At 33.4% G+C, this 26,726-nt stretch overlaps 3 protein-coding genes across 4 annotated transcripts; all 3 read right to left on the minus strand.

Moving 5' to 3' along the window:
• Positions 1-2,667: 2,667 nt before the first annotated feature.
• LOC133201319 (methylmalonic aciduria type A homolog, mitochondrial-like) lies at positions 2,668-13,355 on the minus strand. 2 transcript variants are annotated; one of them, XM_061337116.1, is made up of 7 exons: positions 13,264-13,355; positions 11,194-11,682; positions 10,091-10,213; positions 7,903-8,073; positions 5,714-5,800; positions 5,327-5,475; positions 2,668-3,859 (listed from the first exon to the last, which is right to left on the minus strand). In XM_061337116.1, exons 2-7 carry the CDS (start codon positions 11,615-11,617, stop codon positions 3,551-3,553), a joined length of 1,263 nt encoding a protein of 420 aa, XP_061193100.1. In that variant the 5' UTR covers positions 11,618-11,682; positions 13,264-13,355; the 3' UTR covers positions 2,668-3,550. The 2 variants fall into 2 exon arrangements, with proteins under 2 accessions (XP_061193100.1, XP_061193101.1); XM_061337117.1 differs by having other exon boundaries at positions 13,135-13,325.
• Positions 13,356-16,621: 3,266 nt separating this feature from the next.
• LOC133201252 (vacuolar ATPase assembly integral membrane protein VMA21-like) lies at positions 16,622-20,248 on the minus strand. Its single transcript, XM_061337047.1, has 3 exons — positions 20,212-20,248; positions 19,010-19,128; positions 16,622-18,791 (listed from the first exon to the last, which is right to left on the minus strand). Exons 1-3 carry the CDS (start codon positions 20,232-20,234, stop codon positions 18,649-18,651), a joined length of 285 nt encoding a protein of 94 aa, XP_061193031.1. The 5' UTR covers positions 20,235-20,248; the 3' UTR covers positions 16,622-18,648.
• Positions 20,249-22,816: 2,568 nt separating this feature from the next.
• Positions 22,817-26,083, minus strand: LOC133201253 (uncharacterized). Its single transcript, XM_061337048.1, has 4 exons — positions 26,053-26,083; positions 25,125-25,184; positions 23,813-24,010; positions 22,817-23,046 (listed from the first exon to the last, which is right to left on the minus strand). Exons 2-4 carry the CDS (start codon positions 25,180-25,182, stop codon positions 22,886-22,888), a joined length of 417 nt encoding a protein of 138 aa, XP_061193032.1. The 5' UTR covers positions 25,183-25,184; positions 26,053-26,083; the 3' UTR covers positions 22,817-22,885.
• Positions 26,084-26,726: the final 643 nt, after the last annotated feature.

The following is a 26,726-nucleotide window of genomic DNA, read 5'->3' on the forward strand; positions in this document are numbered from 1 at the left end:
AATGGCTAAGCTGTTCTTGAGAAGAAGATTTTTAAAGATATTTCCAATATATTCCTATGGTGAACTTTGACCTCCTGTTGTGGCCCTGCCCTACTCCCAGGGGTCAAGACTGGAACAAACTTGAATCTACACTACCTGAGGATACTTCTATTATAATATGACTAATCATGGCTTTGCTGTTCTACAGAAGAAGATTTTTAAAGACATTTCCTATTTATTCCTAAGTAAAACTTCGAACCCCTCTTGCGGCCCTGCCCTACCTCCGGGGGTCATGATATGAACAAATTTGAATCTACAGTATGTCATGAAGTTTCATCCTTTCTTGCCCAGTTGTTCTTGAGAAGAAGATATTTAAAAGAAGCCACCAAATTTTCACGAATTCTTAATTATCTCCCCTTGAAAGAGGGCACGGCACTTCCTGTGAACAAACTTATATTCACCCAAGAATGCTTTGTGGCAAGTTTGGTTGAAATTGGCCCAGTGGTTCTTGAGAAGAAGTAAAAAATGTGAAAAGTTTACGGACTAAAGACGACAGATGGACGCTTGACACTCTTTGATCAGAGAAGCTCACTTGAGCCTTTGGCTCAGGTGAGCTAAAAATTACAATATCACAAGTTGTAATATTGTAATTTTGTGTCTACTTCCATCCGGTAAATTCAAAAATTACAATATGACAGTAATATAATTCAATCTTGTTTGCAATATGAAAAAAATTAATGGCAAAATTGTCATTTTTATTGAACAAAGGGGTGTAAAATATAGGCTGGAATCGAGAGTTAGTGTGCGTAGTTCTTTGCCATACTCTCCCCATGGCCTTCTTTTAAAACGTAATGATGAACTAGTGATATTGTATGTTCGAGTACATATCAGGGTGCTGTGAATTCTCAGATGCAGGTCTCTTGAACTAGGCAAGTAATTTTATTCAGTGATAAAAAAAACTCTACTGAAAGTAAATGGGGGGCCATTTGATGTCAAAAACGACTGAGCATTCATATTGTTTCTTCTAGAACACATGGGTTTTCCAAAAAGAAAAAAAAATGGGTATTTAAGGCGAGATATTTTCTCGCATGATTCCGCGGACATCAAATCAACATTTAACAAACGAATTAGAGACAATGTTCAGCAATATCCCTCCTCCTCCCCCTTCGACCAATGTTGAATATATGTCAATTTTTGTAACAATGATATTTGTAATTTTAATGTGTAACATGGCATTGAATATAGTATACCCATGTTTTGATAGAAAGTTCCCTTCTCAAATTGCTATTTTTGTAACCATGGCAACACTGTTCATTGAAATAAAAATACTAAAATATTGAATTTTGTATCTTAGTGTTCTTTACATGTGTACCAAATTTTATTGAAGTCAGGCAAAAACTGTAGGAGGGAAAGCGATTTGAAAATTGCTGAATATAGTATACCCGTGTTTTGTTAGGAAATCCCGTTCTCAAAATTGCTATTTTGTAACCATGGCAACGCTGTTCATTGAAATAAAAAAAACTAAAATAAAGAATTGTGTATCTTAGTACACCCTAAAAGTGTACCAAATTTTGTTGAAGTCAGATAAAAACTGTAGGAGGGAAAGCGATTTGTAAATTGCTTATAACTACGACAATCAGACAGCTGTAAAGCCAAAGTCTTACGGATGACGGACATTGTGTTATTGTATAAACTCTTTCTATCAAATAAAATTGACCAGTATAACTAAAAACTAATTGTTTGCATGCTTTGTTTTAATAGTATCACTAAATCCTCTGTTATGGAAACATTATTTGTAAATTTGTTTGTATTTCTGTGATGTAAAAGGGGAGAAAAACACATATTTTGGCGATTATTGGTCTCATTCGTTGCCATGGCAATCACGACGTCATTTTACTCTGCATAATTAATTACTTTAAGATTTTACCTTTCAGAAAATGTATAGGTTGCTTTATGTAAAAGTGACTAGAAAATGTTAAAATTTCAATTTGAAATTTTTAGGCAGTCTTTCAGAAAAAAATGCAAAATCTCTGGTAGTTAAAGGGTTAATATCCCTAGTTTTAGTACAAATAAAAGCCCTTGGGCCAAGGATACTCCGACAAATTTAACAAAAATTGACTAAAGGGTTCTTGAGATATGGCCCATTTTCCAACAAGTTTACGCACTCCTGAAAAATGTTCTCAGAAATTTTACAGTAACAAAACATAATATACTTCCAGAGCTTTTCAAAAATTATAGTGATCTGTAAAGTTATATGTTCTCTTTTTTCACCAGATTATGTGGCTTGGCCAAACATAAAGTTGTTTAACTATACGGTATCACTTCTTTAGTGAGAGAGGCACCTATTTAAGAAAAGATATTTGAATTTTGAAAGAAAAAGTGTGTGCTATTCTGTCAACCTATTCTGTGCTATTCTATCCTCAGCTGTCATTTTCCCTGGCTGACCCCCTCTTTGAAAAGCTATGCTACGTGCCAATGTTCAAGTAGTGTCACATCTTAAGAACAAACATGTCCTTGATTAAAATACTGACCTGGTTTTTAAATGCATGAAAACAGACCTATTTTGGTGAACAAGCTTTGTAGTGTAAAGCATTAAAGTATTAAAAAAAAAATACTGTATACTGCAATAGAAGATGGGCGAACAAGGCGAGCAAAATGCCTCTTAAGCAACAAGTAAGAGCTTAAATCTTAATTATAACAAAATTTTATTAAATATCAACGTATACTTTATGTGAAGTCTCCATAAATCGCAACAATCTCAAAAAGATTGAAATTATTTGTCTATGAAAGAGCATAAATATACCAAAGAGGACAAAAACACAAATTTTCTTTTTTGGAAAGGTTGTATTCAAGTACAAAAACATGGAGCAAAGACCCACTATGCCTTAAAAATACACTTTTATGACACATTTCTTTCTGAGAAATATTTTAGGTCCATTTTAGTTAACAGTCATATCACAAACATGATTTATGACTATATTTGTTACCTGATGTAAGATTTTCCGTTTTTGTTCCGTTCCACGTTTTTAGCAACATCCTCTATATGCCACCTCAACTGGCTTCATGATCACAAATATGAGTGTTTATGATATATCTTTTTCTTACATATCTTCAGAATATTTTATCCAAAATAATTAGTAATATGCAAGGAACATTTTCTTCATAAAAATTACATATCATGAAAATTACATTTCATGGCAAAAGCTCAAATAATACTTAAGTTATCATCTGGAAACCATTTTTTACAATATATTAATTTCTGACCTTGACTTTTGACCTCAAATTCAATAGTGGTCTTCTTTAAGTCATCTGAAGTCTCAAGATAATATTTCACTGCAAAAGCTCAAGGACTTTTTGCGATATTATCTGGTATCTAAAGCATTACACACAGAGTGACAGACAGAACCAAATTTATATTCACCATTTTCAATGAAAACGTTTAAATGGGAAGCAAAAATCAGCATATTTGATAAGCTTGATAATGATTCACACTTCAGATATACACACACATGCTTGACCAGGGATTATCAAATAAATTTTCAAGGCAAAAATCAGGAAAAAATTTTAAAACTTATGAAGCTGTATCTTCCACAACATATTCTTTTATAAAGTCCTTCATTAACAAGTCTGCTGCATCCCCAGGGGTGAGGACACCATGTGATACTCTCTCCTCCATCAGGGCAATCTTCTCCTTGACCACAGGGTGGGAGCGGAACAAGTCCATAATATTGTCTCGGATGTAATTCCACATCCAAATTTTCTTCTGATCAGCTCGCTTTCTGTCCAAGTCACCTGTACCTGAAACTATCTGTCTGAATTCACACATTTTGTCCCACAGAGCTGGAATTCCCTCTTTAGTTAATGACGATATTCTTAAAACCTGCAAAGACCAAATCCCTGTTGTACAGAAAAAAACTCCCCCATTGCAAAGAATACCCTAGGTGAATTGCTATATAGCTAATTCTCTACCATGGGGGAAGTTCTGCTATAAGCAAATATTCCAAATTGAAGACTTCTTACATTTATGTTTAAAATGATTCTTATTTTACATGTAACATTAAATGAACAAAATAACAAACCATTTCAATTTTAATTTCTTTCCATTTTCATAATGCATAGTATTGTGTTTCAAACACAGTCATCCAAACTCTGAGTATAAGTAGTCAATTAACAAATGAACTAAAAATCTGACCAGTCAGCAAGGGCCCCGCCGAGGGGTAGAAATATAAGGGTGCAGATTAGGGGATGAGAATTTTACTTGATTACAAAAAATTTTTAAATATATAAAGAATAAGCAACAGCAACTGCTAAATATCCAACAATCTTAAATAGTATCCTTGTATTTACATAAGGCAGTAAAAAACATCATATCTATAATAACTCAATTAAATGTATATTTAAAGAAGAATGAAGCATGTTTTTTCTAAAATGCCAGCCTTCAGTGAATGCAAATATCACCCAGGCTTGACCTTAACTTCAAAACAAATATCAGTTGCAGACAAAGGTGTTAATTAATCTTAAAGTGACAGAAAGATAACCCTCTAAAATTTTCTGCAAACCAGCAAGATAATCAAACCCACGAGATTAATTATACTGCTCTCTCAACCATTTCTTCAAAATTTACAATAAGAACTTTTTCAGCAATGATAGAATGGGGTTATTATCTGAATACCTGTTAAAATAAATAGTATTCTTGAATTTACATAAGGCAGAAAAAAAGAAAAAAAAAGAAGATAATAATAAAAAAGATATCTTTATCCTGTTTTTAGAATTCAATAAAATCATAACTCATTGTGTATTTTACCAAAATAAAGTATGAACATTATTTTAAATCCACATTTCAGAGAATGTAAACATCATTCAGAATTGACCTTAACTTCAAAACAAACTTCTTTTGCAGACAGAGGTGTTAATTAATCTCAATGTGGCAGATAAATATAAATGCTTTGGATTTTCTTCAAGAGGAAAGTTAATTAATCCCAAGAGACTCATTGCAGCCTTTCATAGTTTACAATAGGAACATTCTCAGCAGTTATCTCGCTTTGCCCATTCATTCTTATATAAAGTTAAGGAATCTACCCCACCACCCCAGCTCCAAACCGGATGACATAGAGAACCAAACTTAGCATCAAAATATGTCTAACTGCCTATTCAACCAACATACCAAATTTGAACTTAAAATTGGTCAACCCTAAAAAAAAAGTTATTAGAAAAAAACAGAAAATTTGTGGACGGAAGAATGACAGACGGACAGACGGACAGACAGAGTGATTACTATAGGGCACCCGCAAATCCTTGCCAGGCCCTAATTAAGATCTTAAACAATTCTCATTTTTAAAACAACTACCTCTGGACTCCAGTTCAGATTAACCTTCCTGATAAACTTCAAGGCACTCATGTATTCACTCTGAATATTGCGTGCAGCATTGACCAGGTCACCATCACACTTGTTGACCACCACAAGGTCAGCTACTTCCACAATGCCCTTCTTTATACCTGTCAATAGGACACAGCAATTAAAGTGTACCTAGTAAGTAAATTTATGTCACTGGTTCTCAATGAACTTAATACAGTGAAATAAGTACACGTACTGAAATGTTAACTTGTAAAAGACGCATACACAGAAGTGACCTTTTTTATATCACCAAGTATCATTAAGATCCTAGGTGTTACTGTATATATACATTATACTTATACATTATATATGTACATGTATGTGTGATTGTATACAGACCTTGCAGTTCATCCCCACCTGCAGGGGGAATTAATAAACAGAACATATCCACCATATCAGCTACAACAAACTCTGTCTGTCCAACACCTAGAAACAAAGTGAATTTAAAATATCAGAAACATGGTAAACTTAGAACAAACTTAGATCATCAGAAACATGGTAAACTTAGAATATCAGAAACATGGCAAACATAGAACATCAGAAACATGGAAAACATAGAACATCAGAAACATCTTAACTTAAAACATCAGAAACATGGTAAACTTAAAACATCAGAAACATGGTAAACTTAGAACATCAGAAACATGGTAAACTTAGAACATCAGAAACATGGTAAACTTAGAACATCAGAAACAAGGTAAACTTAGAACATCAGAAACATGGTAAACTTAGAACATCAGAAACATGGTAAACTTAGAATATCAGAAACATCGTAAACTTAAAACATCAGAAACATGGTAAACTTAGAACATCAGAAACATGGTAAACTTAGAACATCAGAAACATGGTAAACTTAAAACATCAGAAACATGGTAAACTTAGAACATCAGAAACATGGTAAACTTAGAATATCAGAAACATGGTAAACTTAGAATATCAGAAACATGGTACAACTTAGATCAGAAACATGGTAAACTTAGAATATCAGAAACATGGTAAACTTAAAACATCAGAAACATGGTAAACTTAGAACATCAGAAACATGGTAAACTTAGAATATCAGAAACATGGTAAACTTAGATCAGAAACATGGTAAAACTTAGATCAGAAACATGGTAAACTTAGAATATCAGAAACATGGTAAACTTAGAATATCAGAAACATGGTAAACTTAAAACATCAGAAACATGGTAAACTTAGATCAGAAAATCTGCCTTTGACTAATTCACAGCATTACTGTATTACAGCATTATTACATATTTTTTTTTATAAAATCATTATCTTTTTTTAATAAGTACTACAAAGTTTTATATTGTTGACAGCTTAAAATATCTGATCATTCAAATAAATACACATACAGCTGATAAACAATTTGATGATGACATTTTCTTGAAATTTCTACAAGTTAACAAAGGTAAATCAGACTAAAGCATCTGGCATCATAAAAGAGGAATTGGTTTTATGTAGTACATATATATTAAAAGAACAAAGAAACACATAATTGCCTTGATTTATGTTACTGTGAAATCACTTATTTTCATGGGATCAAATTTTCATTGTTTGAGGGAAAATTAACATGATTAATGGTTCATGGGGATTTGATTTTGTGGTTAAAGGAGAAAAATCATATCGAAGTATGGAATATTAAAATTTCATGGGGAACATGAATTCATGGGTATTTCCTTATACCAAGAAAACAACAAAAATTAAACCTCCACAAAAATTAGTGATTTAACAGTAAATTAGAGAAAATGAACAGTGAGTGATCAATTTACACTAGCTATCTGAACAGAGTGAATGCAAAGTGAACTATGAGCAACAAAGAGTTACTGGTGCACGGTGTAGTACCTAAACGGTTGCTATCAGAACAAAAAAGCGTTCATTGTTTCTATTCGTAAATTTTACATGGAAAGTACAGAGAGCCAGCTGTGAGGTGAGCGAATGTTTAAGATCGGGTTATAGAATGTTTCAGAGACTGTAGGACATAGCGGGATCCAATGCAAACATTACGTAACATACATGTAACTACAAAACAGATAACAGTCGTGATACTGTAAACATACCGGTAATTAATTTAGCAGTAATCATATTTTAGCAAATTCAGTCCTGCTTCTTTCTGCTAATTCAAGTACAATAAATATAGGATTAAGGACATACGCAACGTAGTTTGAACTTTATTGTCTTTTTCCCTGGAGTTGAAGAGTTCCAATACTTAAAAGAACTGTGTGCTACATTTTAATGTCTATATAGTCTGTACACTTCTTCTTAAACAAGTTTGGATAAACAAAACATCTTGAAAATATGTTTAGTAATTTTCATATATTTTTCTTTGAATTATACAAGAATTTTCAACAATTGGTATCTTTTTAAAATCCCTGGTTATGCATGCTGATTTTTTATCTATGAACATCTGATGGCACTATAATCTTAAATTAAGAATATCTTGAAAAATTATCAGTAGGTATGGTACGTTGCATATGTCCTTAAAGCAAAAACATATAGAAGCTTGGCTACAAATTCTTACTGACCTATTGTTTCAATCAGGATGATGTCATATCCTGCTGCCTCACAAACCAGTATAGCTTCATTAGTTGTCCTGGTAACACCTCCCAGGGTTCCTCTGGATGGAGAGGCTCGAATATAAGCGTTCATATCTTTTGAAAGTTCAGGCATCCTTGTTTTGTCACCAAGCAGAGAACCTGATTGGAACATTTATGAAATGTGGATAATGAAAGATTATAAAGCTCACATTGACAAATGTTACCAGTAAATGAAGGCAAAGTCTAACACTAAATGATCATTCTGGTAATGTGCATGCATCCCTAGATTCACATCCATGCAAGCTTGGTATTCGTAGAATTTATAGATTCTTGGGAATGAACCTGCTAAAAATCTTTGTTTCTGGAAAATGTAGGTCAGAGCATTCAGGTTGTTCAGATGCTGTGTCTGAAGAATGTCTGGTAAATATACATCCTTAGTTACATCATCTATGCAAGTTTGGTCCAAGTAGACTTTTTAGCTACTTTGGAATGGACCTGCTCCAAAAACTTCAATTTAAATCAATGGAAATGCAGGTCAGATACAGTATCTGAAACAAGTCTGGTAGGATTCATCCCTAGATGCATCATCATTGCAAGTTTGGTCACCATGGGGCCAAAACTTGTAGTAACTTGGACCAGCTCTAAAAATTTTACATGTAACCCATCCCAAAATTGTAGGTCAGATCAGCATTTTCTGATAGTATGCATCCCTAGCTGCATCTCCCATGCTAGTTTGGTCACCATAGTTCTATTAGTAACTTAGAAATGGACCTGTCCTAAAAACTTTAACCTGTTCAGTCATCCAGATCACTCATCAAGAAAATGTATGTCAGATCTAGCATCCGAAGCAAGTCTGTAGTGTGCATCCATAGGCACATCATCCATGCAAGTTTGGTCTATGTAGGGCTTATGATTACTTGGGCACTGAATTGTTCCTAAAACTTTAGTCAAGACCCCAATGTTGATGCAGGGGGTACAGCATAAGCTCATCTAGACTGTCAAGGTAATTAAGCTAAAAAAAAATATTTAAATATATTTTTAAAGAACAAGTCATAAAAGTCCAAAATGAAAACATGTCTACAATAGGACTTTTAAGTTACATAGTAAATCTTTTATCAACTTAAGATAAATGATAACCCACAAAGTCCAACAAACCTACATATAGCCCCAGCCACGTCAAAGAAGCTTAATCTGTACAGGTAATGAGGGGTACTTCTAAAGTCAAACAAGCCAACTAAGTATTCCCACTATAAAATGAAAAGTAAAGTCAAACAAGCCAACTATGTATTCCCACTATATAATGAAAAGTAAAGTCAAACAAGCCAACTATGTATTCCCACTATAAAATGAAAGTAAAGTCAAACAAGCCAACTATGTATTCCCACTATATAATGAAAAGTAAAGTCAAACAAGCCAACTATGTATTCCCACTATAAAATGAAAAGTAAAGTCAAACAAGCCAACTATGTATTCCCACTATAAAATGAAAAGTAAAGTCAAACAAGCCAACTATGTATTCCCACTATAAAATGAAAAGTAAAGTCAAACAAGCCAACTATGTATTCCCACTATATAATGAAAAGTAAAGTCAAACAAGCCAACTATGTATTCCCACTATATAATGAAAAGTAAAGTCAAACAAGCCAACTATGTATTCCCACTATATAATGAAAAGTAAAGTCAAACAAGCCAACTATGTATTCCCACTATATAATGAAAAGTAAAGTCAAACAAGCCAACTATGTATTCCCACTATAAAATGAAAAGTAAAGTCAAACAAGCCAACTATGTATTCCCACTATATAATGAAAAGTAAAGCTCTATTAAGTCAAACAAGCCTAGCCACAGAATGCAAAGAAGACTGCATACCAAGTCAAAAGGCTTACCTAAAGAAATCACATAAGCGTAACCTTGGTGTGTGAGACAGACTGCTAAAACAGCAACTCTTTGATGGCTATAAATGAACCTAACCCAACTTCATGATGAGGAGGGATCAACTGCTAAAACACAACTCTGTGATGGATATAAATAAACTCATCCCCACTACATGATGAGGAGGGATCAACTGACAAGATAGCGACTCTGTGATGGATATAAATAAACTCATAACCACTACGTGATGAGGAGGGATCAACTGATAAGATAGTGACTCTGTGATGGCTATAAATGAACTCACCCCCACTACGTGATGAGGAGGGATCAACGGCTAAAACAGCAACTCTGTGATCCCTCTCTGTGAGAAACTTTCCAAATGTTTCAATAAATGTGCTCTTCCCAGCCCCAGGTGGTCCAGAGAGTCCTGGAAAATAAAGAAATTACTGAGTGCTCAACAATGCCTAGTTACTGTTTTACATATATATATTCCATCAATTCAACAAAGTTTTTCTTTTTGTATTCCTACAAATTCGGAGGAAACTCGGAACATAATGGTTCTCACACTTATTCATCTATGCCATCACTCTGTACAACAAAATTTATGAATGTATCAAAGTAATATGTACTCTTTGATAACAATACATTACATGAACATAATATTGAAAGGGGGGGGGGGGGGCTGTCCCCTTCCCCTTTTTCCAAACATAACCTTTTACTCTTGACAGTGTTCATTGGAAGACTGGTTCCCACTCCCACTTTCTGTTGTAGCATAGCTAATTCATGGTAATTTGGTAATGTATTAATAAAATTTGGTTGTGAAAGGAAGTTGAAACTTAACATCCCCCCCCCCCAAAAAAAAGGATTTTCAAGTTCGAACAATTGCTGGCTCCCCCCCCCCCTTTCAAAAATGATGCTATGTGCCTGCATTACATAGACAATATCAATAAATTTACTGTCAAGAAAAGAGAGAAACTGGTTTTATTATTTACAATCATGAGAAATTTCCAACTTTTCCTATTTTTTTAAATGCTTGTAATCAAAAGACATGATACAAGACTTGAGTATTTTGAAGGATTTTTTTAGAGAAAATTTGCAGGTTATGGAATTATACATGTAAACTATTTATTTTGTGAGTTAATAATTCATAATTTATCATTGTGTGCATGGAGTTTTGTTTTTAGTTTTAAATTCCTGTTCAAATACACAACATTTTTGAAACAATAGAATTATAATGTATGAGTAAAGATTCATATTTTTGAAATAAAATGTTGTTACTTTCCAAAATTTATATCATCAAGAATAATGATATGCCTGTGCATCGATCTTTATTTTATCAAGAGAGTTTGCTTAACTAAACAAATAATGGAAGAAATACTCAGATTAAAAACAACAGAAATTACCAACCTATTCTGAAAGTTGGTGGACCTTTCATTGAATGAACAGCAACCATCTTCTGATCATGTAAAGTTAGGTTCAGTAATGCTTTGGCTTGAACCTTCTTCCTTGGGTTGCTAGTCTCTATAAGAGTTATTGCTCTTGCTAAACTCCCCCTATTCTGACTTTTCAGTCCTTTGAAAATGTTTTGAACATATTCATCAGGTTCTAAAATCAAGCCCTTTTCCACAGACTCTGTTTGTAGTAAAGATGAACATGAAATAAATATGTTTCTTGAACTGTTTTTGAAACACATTAAAGAAATACTTCTATCATTTCCTCTGTAGCTTTTGCTAAAAGCATGCCTATTAACATTTGTGAGAGAGTGTTTCCATCTTATGGTAGTCAATGCAGGCATCCAATTTTTATTAAGATACTTCCATTTTAACATCATGGATCACTTCTAACACCTGTCATCTACATCAACAAGCTCATCGAAACATCACGTTTCTGACCCACCTGTAAATGGAATAAAGTTTTACTCTTTTGTCACATTTCATTTTTTCATAGTTAAACACACATATCTTAATTCTTTTTGTTACTTTTGGTATTCTCATAATTAAAATAACAAACCAGCTAGTATCAACATGCCCAGCACAATCTTTGATTTAGCTATATAGCTTGAATTAGCTACATATCTTTATTAAGCTATTCAGAATAGCTTGGTTTAGCTATTTCATCACACTTGTTTCTTAAATATGTTATTTTTTCAGCATGTACAAAAAGTCACAGTCACCTTGGTGCAGTGATAGCATTCAACTTTGAACTCTTCTGAAAACAATGTATGTAAAAATCGTTTTCAAATTGCGCCATGAGAGACTTCGTAATCAAAATTCTAAAAGTTTTGGGGCTATATAAAGCAAGTGATTTGTGACCACACAGTTACTTCTTGAATTAATTTACAAAGGTGGTCATTTCTGGTCAACAAGATAAATGATTGTATATATTTCAGCACAATATGAAGCAATCATACTTATCCATGCCTCGACACACACAAGGTGGTGTGCAGTTATCCAAACAATGGAAAAACATCTTTTGCTTAAAAGTATTCAAAAGCTGCAATGTTAGAACTATTTTATATATGGGTTGCTTTTTTGATAGTCCATAGTACATATATATGAATAGTCAAATACTTGCGACTTTTTGGCTATTTCTTACAAAAAACTTGTATGTGAAAACTGCACATAAATAGCTTTATTGAGCTATTCTGAATGGCTTTATAAAGCTATTTGTAGCCAATTCAAGCTATATAGCTAAATCACATGCCTCTGAATTTCTATCACTAATCTGTTATAGCGAGCGCAGCAAGTGGCGCAAAGCGCACTCGTCAATCCGAGCTCTTAAAGCAATGCCTGGGTGAAGAAGAATTTCAGACTTTGCACATTGATCCAAATGATTTTTTTCCGCAATAACCTGTGGTCCCATAATGCTTTGCGAATTGCATCTCGCCACAAACTATGTTCTTGCGGTACCCAGAAGCCCCCCCCCCCCCAAATACTCAGCTTGATTTAATGGATATTGAGCAGATAAATAGTAGATTAAACCGAACGTTCTTTATTTAAAGAACCTTTAGCACTGTTCAGAGTTTGTTTTGGTAAATAAATACAAATTACATCTGACGTCAGAATCTTGATGTACCAAACGTCACATGCGGTTTGAAGACCCAATCTAAATTAAAACTGGAAAGGTATATATATATATATATATATATATATATATATATATATATATATATATATATATATATATATATATATATATATATATATATATATATATATACTCCCTCTATAATTATTATAGAGTCTATATATACAGAGGGGGTATATATATATCACTCTGATCAATCATATAACGGCTTATTGATTGAAATTCAGAGGCCTGTGGCTAAATCAAGAGATTGTGCTGGACCTGATCAAGGGTAGAGATTCAACAGCTTAACAGTTCAAAGGGTAAATGACTGTTTTCGCATCTCATGACCTTCCAAAGTCTTTCCTAAACAATCAAGGGAATTTTACAAATTTTTATCACAACGATTACCATTCACTCCTTTTATTATTTATATTTGTTCGTGATTTATTCTATAATAATAACCCTTCGGCCCTCCACTGCCTCCAGTCTGAGAGTCCTTTGTCAAATGAACCGGATACCGAGATAAGAACGCTAAGCTTTAAAGTGATATAGTCAACATTGACGACACTGCGAATCCCGATTAGGCATTACTGGGTACATAAGGGGATGGTTCCAGAATATAAACTCTTATAGTGGTGCAGAAAATTCACACCCCAAGAAATAATAATAATTAAAATAAATTAAAAAAACTCATAAGAGCAACACCATTTGACTCGGTGTGGGGAGTATTTATTTTCAAACAGGACAAAATTTCCAATTTGACCAAAAACAGATCACATGCATATACATGAATTTTAGGCCCGTAGGAAACAATGTCAGTTGGGGGGAACCAAACATTTTCCTTTTGGGGACACTCCGAAAAATTCAAAATTTTCTTAACAAGCGAAAAAAAGGGGAGGGGTCATCAGATGTTCTTACTGAGGGGCCAAAAGCTTATAGCAGCTATGTTTTCTAATAGTATACTATCTATCGGCAATATATTATTGGGGGCAACCCCCCCCCCCCCCGTTTCTTACGGCCATGTACATTGTATTTCTTTCCTTCCAAAAAAAATCTGCTGAAATCGACTAAAAAAGGTCACACACTGCTGGGTAGTTCGAAATATCTGACGTTTTCCAGGCTTTTTTCACGATTTTGATATTTTACGTGCCAGGTTTTCCTGTAAATATAAAAATAGTAAAAAAAAGCCAGGAAAACGTCAGGTATTTCGGACTAACTGCTGGGATATTTTTAAATATTGTACTATATAAGAAATAAGGTTAGATTTTATTTATATTTATTTGGTTTTTTCGCGATTTGTCAGTTTGAAAGCTTCCCGCGAAGGCTAATTTTTGCAACTGATGATTATATACAATGAAAAAAATATTTCGCTTCAAGAATTATTCGCGAGGAGAAGGTCCCGAAACTAACGAATATTTCTCGCACGCGAATACAGCTAGATTACAGTATTTTTCTGTGAACGCTATAGTAAATTACCTATATTTTCTTATTACTGGCAAAATTATTGAGAGGGCTCATCATCACCAGAATTAACTTTTTTTTCTATAGTAACGCATCTACTGGAAAAACACGGGCACCCCCTCCTACTGGCCTGATATGGTTGGTTTTCTCTTGAAGAATTTTTCACTTTCACAGAGACGCCACTAGTTGCCGGTAGAATGCTGCAAAGAAGGTTGTTGAACAAACCTAGAAAATTCCTAGAGTTCGATTGATTGATTTTATGCTGTTTTACGTCCCTTTCGAGAATTTTTCACTCATATAGAGACGTCGCCTTATACCGGTGTAGGGCTTCAAAGCTTTACGTATATACTTGGCACTCAGGGCCATTGGGCAGCGAGGGTTCTTTATCGTTCCAACGCCTATACCGTGAAACGGAATCTCGGTTTTTAAGGTCTCATTCGAAGGATCCGCAACTTCAAAATGCCGAGCGCTTGGCGAAGGAACAGTTGCTACCTATACTTTTTATCGACTTAGTTCAGTCGCGGCCATGATTCGAACACATGACCTTCCGATCACGGAGAAAGCCCTCTACCGACTGAGCTACCGTGACGGTACCTAGAATTCGACAAATAAGAAAGTGAAAATTTGTATCTCAATTACAACACATTTTCTTTGATATTTCAGTTAACAATAAAATATACTTTATGTAAAACCTGCACAATATGCACTGAACAATCTCAAAAGTGAAATGGTATGCACACACCAAAGATAGCAAATAATTATAATTTCTTTATACTTTGCCAAAATTTTTCTATATAAGTGAGTCTTCTATCCATTTTTTTTTTTTCAAAGAGCATGTGTGTGTTTAGATATACACACGTTCTGTATCTTTTTCAAAGATATTCATTTTCTTTTAAGTTTTTGCTTAAACAAACCATGGATCAAGGACCCACTCCAACTTAAATATACACTTTTATAACACAAAATCCGTATCTTTCCGAGAAATATTTAAGTCCAGTTATTCAACGGTCATATCACAAACAAGATTTAAATGCCTTTACGTTATGCGGGCAGCATGGTGTAGTGGGTAGCGTAGCAGTCTCTAAGACAAAAGAAACTGATACTCAGAATTTTCATCGCTAAAATTGGGTTCAAATCTAAAGAAATTATTAATTTTCCTTCACCGTAGAATAAGAGAATTTTTTCACAGAAAAATATTGTCAAAATATCATACATGTACTTTTCAATAATTAGAGATTTGCTCTAAATGCTAAGCTCTAATTGAATTTGATTTTTAGACATATGAAGATAAAGGCTTCTTCTTACTAGATTCATATTCGGTAATGATGGCAAATGGGCAACGAGGCTCGATTTTTTTTTTTCCTGTCAGCATCTACTGTGACACGGAACCAAGGTTTATTTGGATAACTGGTCTCCAAGTACTTCATATTCTTGTAAAAACATGCAGGTCTGCAGAAAGCTATTTGTTTGGGGAGGGGCAACACCTAACAAACAAGAGATGTTTGTAAAACATGCACTTATCCCCCCCCCCCCCCCAATAATTGGAATTTTTCTAAGTCCAAGGGGCATAACTCTGTCAAAAATTGCTCGACTGTACCCAACACAGAACTTGACATAGATATTTTTAACATAAATTTGTTTCATTTCAGTATGTGCAACCTCTGTGAAGAAAATGAATGGAAACTGTTGGTGGACTGACAGACAAAAACAAAGGCCATCAGACATTATTTTTGAGGGGGAACAACAATAAAATAACCTTTTTTACTGTATTGTATTTACTGGCAAAATTAGCAATGGGACAAAACCATAAATATTGCTTTGTTTTCTATTGTAAAGTATTAACTGTGACAATTGGGGGTGGAGGAGGGGGAGCACAGCCCCATCCTATAGACCTGACATAGAACTGTGATCATTGCTCAAATACAATACAATAAAAAAGGTTATTTTATTGTTGTTCCCCCTCAAAAGTAATGTCTGATGGCCTTTGTTTTTGTCTGTCAGTCCACCAACAGTTTCCATTCATTTTCTTCGCAGAGGTTGCACATACTGGAATGAAATTAGGTAATCAAATTTATGTTAAAAATATCTAGGTCAAGTTCTGTGTTGGGTACAATCGAGCAATTTTTGACAGAGTTATGCCCCTTGGACTTAGAAAAATTCCAATTATTGGGGGGGGGGGGGGGGATAAGTGCATGTTTTACAAACATCTCTTGTTTGTTAGGTCTGAAATTTCAGACTTGCCAAAATGTCCTGGGGTATGTATAGCCAAGTTGTGGTGTTATCAAAGAAATAATGAAGATAAGACTTCTATTTTGCATACTGGATTTTCTTTGATTTTTTTTTTAAATCATTAAACATTTACAAATAATAGTCAATACAAATGATAGAAAATGTACTTTAAAACTTATTGGTGTAACAATTATAGCAATGCCTTATGACATCATTGCCATGGAAATGGAACCATAAAAAGAAACAGATAAGTTTGGATGCAAACATCAAGAAATGAATAATGATTTCTTGAAAATCATCACTGTTTTATAAAGGATACATATTGGTATAAAATATAGTCATACTTGCATGTATGAAAATTTCATTAACAGGAAATCAAAGTTAGTAATAATATACATGTATCTCTCATTTAAAACATTGTAAGGCAAAAATCTTCATTTTATGGAATGTACATGTGAAAAAACCGATGAAGCAGCAAATCAAGTGTATTCAATAGTGAAGTTTCATTAGAATCACACAAACAAATCAAGAGACAGAGATGCTCATATATTAATAAAAGTACTATCACCAAACACCAATCTTAACAAGCCATTAATAACTGTTCTGTCCACATATCTAATACGAAGCAAATATAAACAATGTCTGGTTTTCAATGATAACTTGTAAACAAGGTAGTAAGATTTAAACTGTACCTGGTTTTCTTTAGGCCAAAAAAAAATTACATTGTAAATTTGTAATGAATATAAGTTTCTCAGGTCAAAAATTTCAAAATTCAATGCGGCAGGCAGTTTTTTTTGTTGTTGTTGTTGTTTTTTTTTTAAGCAAGTGTTTTATCTTTTTTTGTCAGTCGTTCAACAAAATGATGATTTCAACTGATTCTTACTTTTTTGTTCTCTTACATTTATCATATGTATTCAACTTTATATAATGTTATTCCAAACATTTGTTTAAAAGTTAATTAAAAAAATATTGTATTAACAAGAAATACCATATATACTCGCCTATAAGTCGGTTGTAATTTTTGAGGTTATTTTGGAGGGATTTGCAATTTACCCGCATATAAGTCAGTACAACTTTTTGCAAGAACCAACTGACAATTTCAAATCAATGTTTTAATGATGTTTTAACCTGGTTTAAGTTTTTTTTTTTTAGAAATGATGCCAATATTTAATTTTAAATCATTACAAAAAAATAACTAACGCACACTTAAGAGAAAAATTATATTATTGAAATATGTAAATACTTGTACTTCATGCATAATCTTAGAATACAAAAAATGATATAATATATCCAGACTTTATTCAATGATTATCGTCGGACAGGTTTATAAAATACTACATGTTGCCGTTCAAAATAATGCCAATTTTTTATGACTTGCCTATAAGTCGGACATAGAGTTTTGGACCAAAATTCAACTCCCAAAAAACCGACTTATAGGCGAGTATATACGGTATATTGTTTATCTAATAAAAACGTCTATCTATAAGCATTTATGACAAGGGGAATAACTCGATTTTCTTTCTCAACCTGGAAAATTAGAAAATTGAGTTATTTCCCTTTTCAATATTTCAATAAAATTGATCAATGGGGCAGTTTTTGACCTGACGCGGCGGTGCCTGAGAAACTATTAAATTTTTTGGCCTTATCAATCAGTCTGAACTTGTACATGGATAGATAACCATACATAAAACTGATATAATTATCATAAACTGTAATGACATGTATGTGTATGATGATACAAAGGAATTTAACATTGTATTTTATGACTTCTTTAAAATTTAAAACTTCAGACATTATGTTATGTTAATCCTCAATCTGTTTTCAATTTACTAATGATGAAATTGGACTGTCTAGCACACATCTGCTTTAGAAAGTACAAGGTTCCTGAACGTTATTTACACTATTAACCCTTATGATTGATATTTATAATCAAAAATGTACAACTGTATTCAAATACTTAATCAATATTGCACATACACTAATTGTTCAATCACCCATTTTCATCTACATGTATACATGTACATGTATACCCCTAATACATAGAAATCTACCCCTTTTATATTCAATCATACAGATGTATGATAGCTTGTAAGCACAATCTTCCTAGTCTGCCTTTAGATCTGAAGGCCTTGTAGTGTCCTCTGTAAATGCTGTGTACAAAAAAAGTCCTAGTATGATATGTACTGTTCCTATAGCAACAAATGCTGCATAGAAAGAGCTGTCTTGACTGGAAATCCCCATGACTCCTGAAATCAGACAGGTCAAAATACAGAATATTTTCTGTTTCATCCTGCATTTAAAATTAGTAGAAAATATAAAATAAGCTCAAAATCTATGTTTGATTTTTCATTCAATATTATTCCATTCATAACCATGAATAGGTTACTAGTACATTTAGATGATCTCATTTACCAATGTTAAAGGCTGATTTATTTGAAAATAAAACATTTGCCCATGATTTTACCTTGAAAGAACATGCTTTTGGAAAAGAAATACAAGAAAACTGGGAAGAAGATCATGGACAAGCTAAAGAGGATCATCGTCTTCATCACACTGTTTGTCCGTGCTTCATCACCCATTATTCTGTAGAAGAAATGAAAACTATTGAATTAAGGTATTAAAAGTTGTACATTATTGACAAATACATGTGATAGCTTAATTTAAAGAAACAAATTTTAAAAAAAAATACTATTAAAGTTCAACAATAATGGATAAAAGCATATATGATAACTTTTAAGTAAACTATTACATTTCACAATCTGTACTACCATGTGTACAGAAATTACTTAGTAGATCCTCTGTATGTATGATTCATAATTAACCTCTAAATAAGTGACCACCTAATAAATGATTATAAATAGTTAATGATTGTGATTTTAAAGATGACTTTTACAGAAAGAAGGGGAATACTTCTCCATTTTGAATATGTGTATTTTGAATGTCATTTGTCCGGTAAACTGAGATTCCTCAGACTCTAATTTCTACTTTTATAATTGTAACTTGTCTCAGCACACATTGTAATATGAAAGCAGGGGTTAGACTCGGAGAAATCTCAGATGTCCATGCTTTGTACCTTTACTTCCAAAATGTATTTTTATTACTTTTTTTTAATTTTACTGCAACCAGACATCTCTTTCTTTCTGCATTACCAGGAGTCATGATCCATATAATATCTTAAATTGGTTGTGACCTAATTCTGATACAACACATATACTGTCCTTTATATCTATATCAAACTATTTGTTAGAAATAGTAAACAGTATATAGTATACCACTGTATACACATCCAGGAGACACACTGATAATTTCATAATCAGATAATGATAATTTGATGGAGTTGCTTTTCCAATTGTGAAATCGTTTTCTGTTCAAAATGAGGAAAAAGTTTATTACTTCTCAGTTTGATCGACATGAACTCTTCTCGAAACTTTTCTCTAAAAACTGTGGCTCAATCACTGTAATGATTACTATTACACCAAAAAGGTAAACATTCTTATCGCCCTATAATTCCGAATTTCCTCATTTATCTTTTTATTTTCTCAAGGCTTTCTTCGTCTCTACCTTTTACATGCTGATATAACTTATGATATAGGTGTGCTATTAGAGAAACCATAATTTTTAGCACGATAAACTCGTAAAAATATTTTTAAATTGATTCATCAGCACCTGCTTCGAAGATCGTCCGCCATGTCTTAGCTATCTCGTACAACGAATGGGTTTCCGGTTCCTTCGCCCCATGGATATCCAAGTGCCCCTCTAAACTTCTTAAAACTATATATTGCAAGGGAATATATTTACAAGTGAAAAAGTGTTTTTAACAAATTAATCCGTATCATTTAGAGAAAAATAATATAACTGTTTGTGTATCAGTAATATAATGATATAACATAGTATTTACACTAACGTTAGGCATGGACTGACTGGTAATATTCCATATGTTGCAAGGGGAATGCACAGAAAGTACTATCCATCCACCCCTAAGCAACAAGTAAAGAGGGCCGGGTCACTCTCTTATACTTGATACTAAGACTATATGTTAAAGTCATATATGGCGTATTTTTTTTATAAGTTCAGACTAACTAAAATTAAAAAAATCTTTCCAGTTATTTTATTACTCAAATAAAGATAGGACTTTTCTGTAAATTACATAATTTAAATCAATCACGTTTCAAAGATATTAGAAATTTAAAACAATAACCGATTTATTTACCGACTCTGCATTTAATTAATAGACAGTTTAAAATCAATTTAACTATGGAAAAATGAGGTTATTCAAGCTCAAAATCGGTGAAATTTTTAATTTGAACGTAAATAACATATATCATGTTTATCTACAGTCAATCTCGCATTTTTAATTTTTAATTATACTGACATGTGCAAGCCCGTAGCAACGGTTTCAATCAAACAATAAAGTGCTTTCTTTGGTTGTTAGTATACGGGAATTAATGTCGCATGCAGCTGTTACATGTAAGTGGATGTAGATATTAGCTACAGAACTGTAGCGTTATGGTTTTATATTTTAGTCTTTGACAACAACAGACTAAAATATAAACCATAACGCTAGTACAGTTCTGCAGCTACGGTTTCAAGGGGGGGGGGGGGGGCAACTTTTCAAAATTATCTAACAAGCAAAACAAAAACAAAAAAACCCCTAATTTACTGTCCAAATCCGGGAATTTCTAAGTGCTCCATCTTACAACAACAAAAAGTGAGGGGGGGGAGCAACCAGCATCTAAAGGAAAATTTACTACAGCAAAATACTATACTCGGAAAAAAGTGGGGACCCCCCCCCCCATATGTTTAAGGAAAAAAGATCTCATAATGTAACGTGAACACCGTGCACGGGATGTATGCTTTCGAAGCGATTGAAAGGGGCCGGGTCGAGGTACGTTTTCTGTCCAATTTCTCAATTTATGGATATATTTCGCCTGAAAGCATACGCTTACGGAAGAAAGCTAGGAGCATACGTTTTCGTCAACCGCTTCACTAGAAAAGCTAGCTAGCGAGACAGCATTAATTTCTCCATATATTGTTCGCTACACTACCATGAAAATTTACGTGTAATGCTTCGAGATCGTTTGTTCATTAAATATAGACAGACTTTTTCTGAGAGCGTTTTTCGAAAAAAAAATCAGCATATCTTTAAATTTCGTCGTTCTCTGTAAAAGTTACGTAAAACATTAATTTTATCGTTGATATATATATACAGGCACATAGGAATTAATTTCAGTTTGCTTGGAAGGGGGGGGGGCATTTTCAGTTTGGATGCATGGGCACTACCATGCAAAATTCCAAACAGAAATAGCTTTGTTTTCTGTAGCATAATATATATCGGCAAAATTATTGGGGAGGCAGGCATGTACCCCGAACCCTCCCAATTCCTGCGCCCTTGTTATATACCTTCGTTATTCAAAACTGTCAGCATTATAATGGTTCGGCAGGCTTTTTGTGGTTACATTCAGTTGTAAATACGAGAGTGTCACTAAATATAAGGTTGATATAGTATCCCCTGATATTTCTATTGAAAAACTTCCTCTTTGTTCTCGGTCATTTGTCTATTCAAACTTCGATATATTTAACACAACACCCCCTTCTAACCAAGAAGTTTAATTTATACAGAGTTGTGTTAAATAGGAAAAAAATAGTGAACAGAAAGAATAATTTATCAAAATAAACTAATTCGTATTTAGTATTTGAGTATATAAGGCTATTATGACGTCATTTCAATTATGCACAATCTCCCTTGCAGAGTTGTCGTTCGTTACCCTCTCAGACACGTGGATGTATGAGCCGATGGTAGAGAATTAAACTAATTCGCATTAAATTCTCAGGTGAACCCATATCAAATTTAATTCGCAGTAAATTACGTTTAATTCGAATTAAACTCTCTGTGTGAACAGGGCATAAGTTTAAAGTTTTATCAACGTTCGCGAGGCGCAATGGCTAGATCGTTGTACTCTAGAGTCGGAGTATAAGATGATCTTTACGCATTCCACTATGGGATGTGTTGGGTCCTTTCGATGAGATCGTATAAACCAAGGTCCTGTGTCGATCGAGGTAGAATTTGGTAAAAAAAAAAAAGATCCCTCATTGCTTAACGACTGTAAGTGCCAAATACGGTTTAAATTTGCAACCTTCCATCGGTTAAATCCCAATACATGCAATATGAGTGAAAAATTCTCAAAGGGACGTAAAGCAAACAAACACCTGAATACTAAAGAATATGGTCTCCTCTATAAACTAACGCATTCAAATAAAGTACAAGACAAACTTCATGCTACATACTTTTAATTATTTAATAATATATCCAAGCACATGATCATGAAAAAATGTTCTACATTCAGCTGTTATTGTCATCAACACCACAGAGCGCATATTTGTTGGTTAACATTCGTGTAGAGATGACCACTCCGGTACCGATACACCAACACCTGTTGACACCATCAGCACACGCGACCGTTTTGCCGACGCTGATGATTCGTCCCTCCACGGTGCATGTACCTTGATTAATGCTTACAATAGTCAACCAAACACGCTGCATTTCATTTCCGGAATTTCGAATAGCATTTCCGACAATTTTTTTTAAATTTCATTTCCTAATTTTTATTTTCATTTCCGACATTTATTTTTTTCATTTCCGGAATTTTTGCAGGGTACCTCTCCGGCAATTTAATGTTTACCAAGTACTAGTAGATGGAAATGAAATTTTAAGAATTAATTTCAAACCACATTTTCAAAATATGCCTTATAATTTCCTCCTAACATATCTGATTTCAAACTTAAACTGAACATTTGAAAAGGAGATGAGCGAAAAAGTTCACAACACTTACAAGTGCCTCAGAGAAAGAAAAAAAAATCTTTACTATTTTCATTGCTAAGCAAAACTCATTAATTGAGGTTCAATGATTCATTCATGATTTATTCTTTAAAAATTTCATAAGTGAAGTCTTCAATCTTGCTTTCATTGCCGAAAGTACTACCAGAAAAATGTCGGAGATGAAAACTTGAAAATGTCGGAAATGAAAACTAAAAAAAAATGTCGGAAATGAAAAATTGAAAATTTCAAAAAATTCCGGAAATGAAATGCAGCCGCCAAACACAAATTATATACTTGTTTTACATGTGTTTTTACAGCTCAATAAGTTTTATCTCTTACTGAAAAAGTTTGCATTATTAATTTGTATGGATTTTTTTTTGTACAAATTTATACTTAAGTAAGTATTCTTTACTTTTAACAAGATGAAATGCTATCTTATGTGGTACCCACCATCACAAATGGGACAGGAGTCACCCATTTGGGTCCTTTGAAGGTCAGGGGAACAAGGCGGAGATTGGCATGTCCAGGTCTTACAATAAAAGTTGTCATCATTCATGTCCTTGAAACAGTAAGCATTCTTCTTTGGGGTGCTATCCTCATTCGAGAAGACGTCGCAATCGTAGAATTTTTCATCTTTCCCCACTCCAGCTATTAAAAATGTAGTTGACACAATTTATCTCTTTTCATACATTTACGTATTTTTAAATACATTTATTTATATAGATTTATTGGATTAACATTTTGGCGCTTTACACACTCTCTTAAGTGCGACAATACAGTCATGGCACCGCCAGTGTATAAACTCACATGTATAGAACGGATATTATATTATTAATTAATAGTATATACATTCTAAAAAGCAGCAAACTAGTCCACGATGTTATTGATATGCAAAAGTTTGTTGAATATGCTGAGTTTTAAAGTAGACACAAAGAACGCTAAAACGATTTTTATCTGCATTTATAAACCAATTTTAAATATGAAAAACAAGATATTTTTATGAAACATTAAATAATGCCCCCGTATGGCAGCTCTTGGCAAATGAAAGTTTCTCAAATGCAAGTCAAACTATAAGGTGAAGGTCAAGAGATCGAAAATACTCGTATTGGTACCCATGCAAAGAAAGGTCTTGTCACACAGAATACACCTGTGAAATATGATTTTTCCAGTCCTAGCACCAACCGTTAACGGTTACCAAAAGTTATGGCCAAGGTTAATTTTTTTCAAAAGTAGGTCAAACTCCAAGGTCAAAGGGTGAAATTTGTTGGAACCTAAAGGGAGGTTTTGTCACGAGTAACATACGTGTGAAATAATAAAGCCCTAGCAAAAGTTACATCAATTTGTACGACCAAGACGATTTCTCATACGTACATGTATGTCTTTAAATTGTTGTTACCCGCGGGAAGGTCTTTATACTAGAAATACACGTGAAGTTTGAAAGCCCTAGCACCAACTGTTCAAAAGTTAGGGCCAAAGTTAAAGTTTGGTAAAATTTTGCAAAAGTTGGTAAAAGGTCAAATATGTTGGTACCCAAGGAAATTTCTTGTCACATCGAATACTCATGCGAAATGTGAAAGCCATAGCTCCAATCAAAATTCCGTCTTTGACATTAGTGTGCAGGTACAGTGATGGATATCCGATACCAGCATTGACGAGTACAGCCGTGGATGTTAGCTGAAAGACACTGATGCCCGAATATTCGATTACGGGGACATAAAGACTACTAGTATCAGTAAGTATATAACACAGTGGTTAAACTCACCTGTTACTAAACACAGTGAAAACAGCCAGCTGGTGAAAACAGCCACGTGAAAAATCATTTCTGAAAAATAAGTGTGAGAAATGAATTATAGAAGATTGTAAATCTCAGGCAAGGAGTTTATTACGAAATATCGTCATTTAATATCTTCAGCGTGGAAATATAAATTTTCATCACACCGTGTAGATCAATTACGAGAGTGATTTAACCTACCCGTGACGTCACATCCTATGTCACTGCGTAATAATATAGAGAAAGCTAGGTGGTAGAGATAAAGGGAAAAACCAAAGTAAACTCATCTATATCCCCCTAAAGTTTTCAAAGATTCCATTTTCTTTTGATCTTCATTTTCTTTTTTAAAAAAAAAATGTAACTACAGTAAAACCTCGCTACCAAGTCGATGGGTCAGGCACGTAATTTTATTTCTGAAAGGGGGGGGGGGGCATAAAAAAGATTTTGACAACTTACCTGAAAAAACTTCAACAAGCGAAAAAAGGTAGAGACATGTTGAATATTATAATTCACCACGTGATTTCTCAATTCACCACGTGATTTTTCAACTCACGTAACTTTTGTGAATAAAACTAAATTCCGTCATGTGACTTGTAAGGTAGCATGTTATGTGCTAACTTGGTCGTTTCGAACACGTTAAATTGTCAGATCATTGTAAATTCTCTATATGTATTTGGGAAGCATTAAGGACAAAACATTGAGTTACTTTATTGTATCACAGTCTACAATCATTTTAACAATTAAATTTAGTTTCAAACTGACAAGAATCTTTAATAAATAAACACATATGAAATTAGGTTGAGATATAAAAACAACAGGAGCGACTGAAAAAGACCCAAAACCCGGCTGTAATTGCAGTCATCTTTTACAACATGTATTACAGAAAGCGAAGAACAATGAACAACAATGATATACTTACTGTATAAGATAATCAACAACTGCTAAAGTTGTGTAGACAGCACACACCCAAAGCTTCTTTATATTTAACACCGTCAGTCATATAAAGCGTTTTATTGGTATTTACAAAATGTGGGTGTTACTTAAATGTTCAATGAAACGACAAGGTCAAAATTTATTTATTAAAAAAAATTTAATCGATAACTCTTTCGAGAAGCTTCTACATACTCACAGTTTTCGTGTTTTCAGGTATTTTCCACGCAGACTACATTGAAAAACATATATAATATACAATATTTTACATAATGTCCTTTCATGCTAAGAATGATTTAGAATCATTTTTCGCAAACTTTGGTATAGTATAATAATGATTTATGCCACGTTTTCCCTTCCCCGCCAAAACCTAAAAATCACCAAGATATACATGAACACTTTATGATCATGTCTTTATCAATGTATATTTTGATGAACCATAGATATAAAAGTCAAAAGAAGTGAAAAAAAGGCTTTTTTAACCTCAGATTTTAACGCCAAGGATAATCTGAGAACACTCCTTGCAATTCTCCGATATTTTGATATCTTCAAGCTTCCATTTTTTTCCAGATTTTCAAGCTTCATTTTATAAATTGTTTTCCTTAGATTTTTAAGCTTCACTTATTCTTTTTTTTTCTCAGATGTTCAATTATTTAAATTTGT

The sequence above is a fragment of the Saccostrea echinata genome, unplaced genomic scaffold (genome assembly GCF_033153115.1).
Source record: "Saccostrea echinata isolate AGI-Se365-2 ecotype Australia unplaced genomic scaffold, CSIRO_AGI_Sech_v1 ptg000043l, whole genome shotgun sequence".
NCBI classification, from domain to species: Eukaryota; Metazoa; Mollusca; class Bivalvia; order Ostreida; family Ostreidae; genus Saccostrea; species Saccostrea echinata.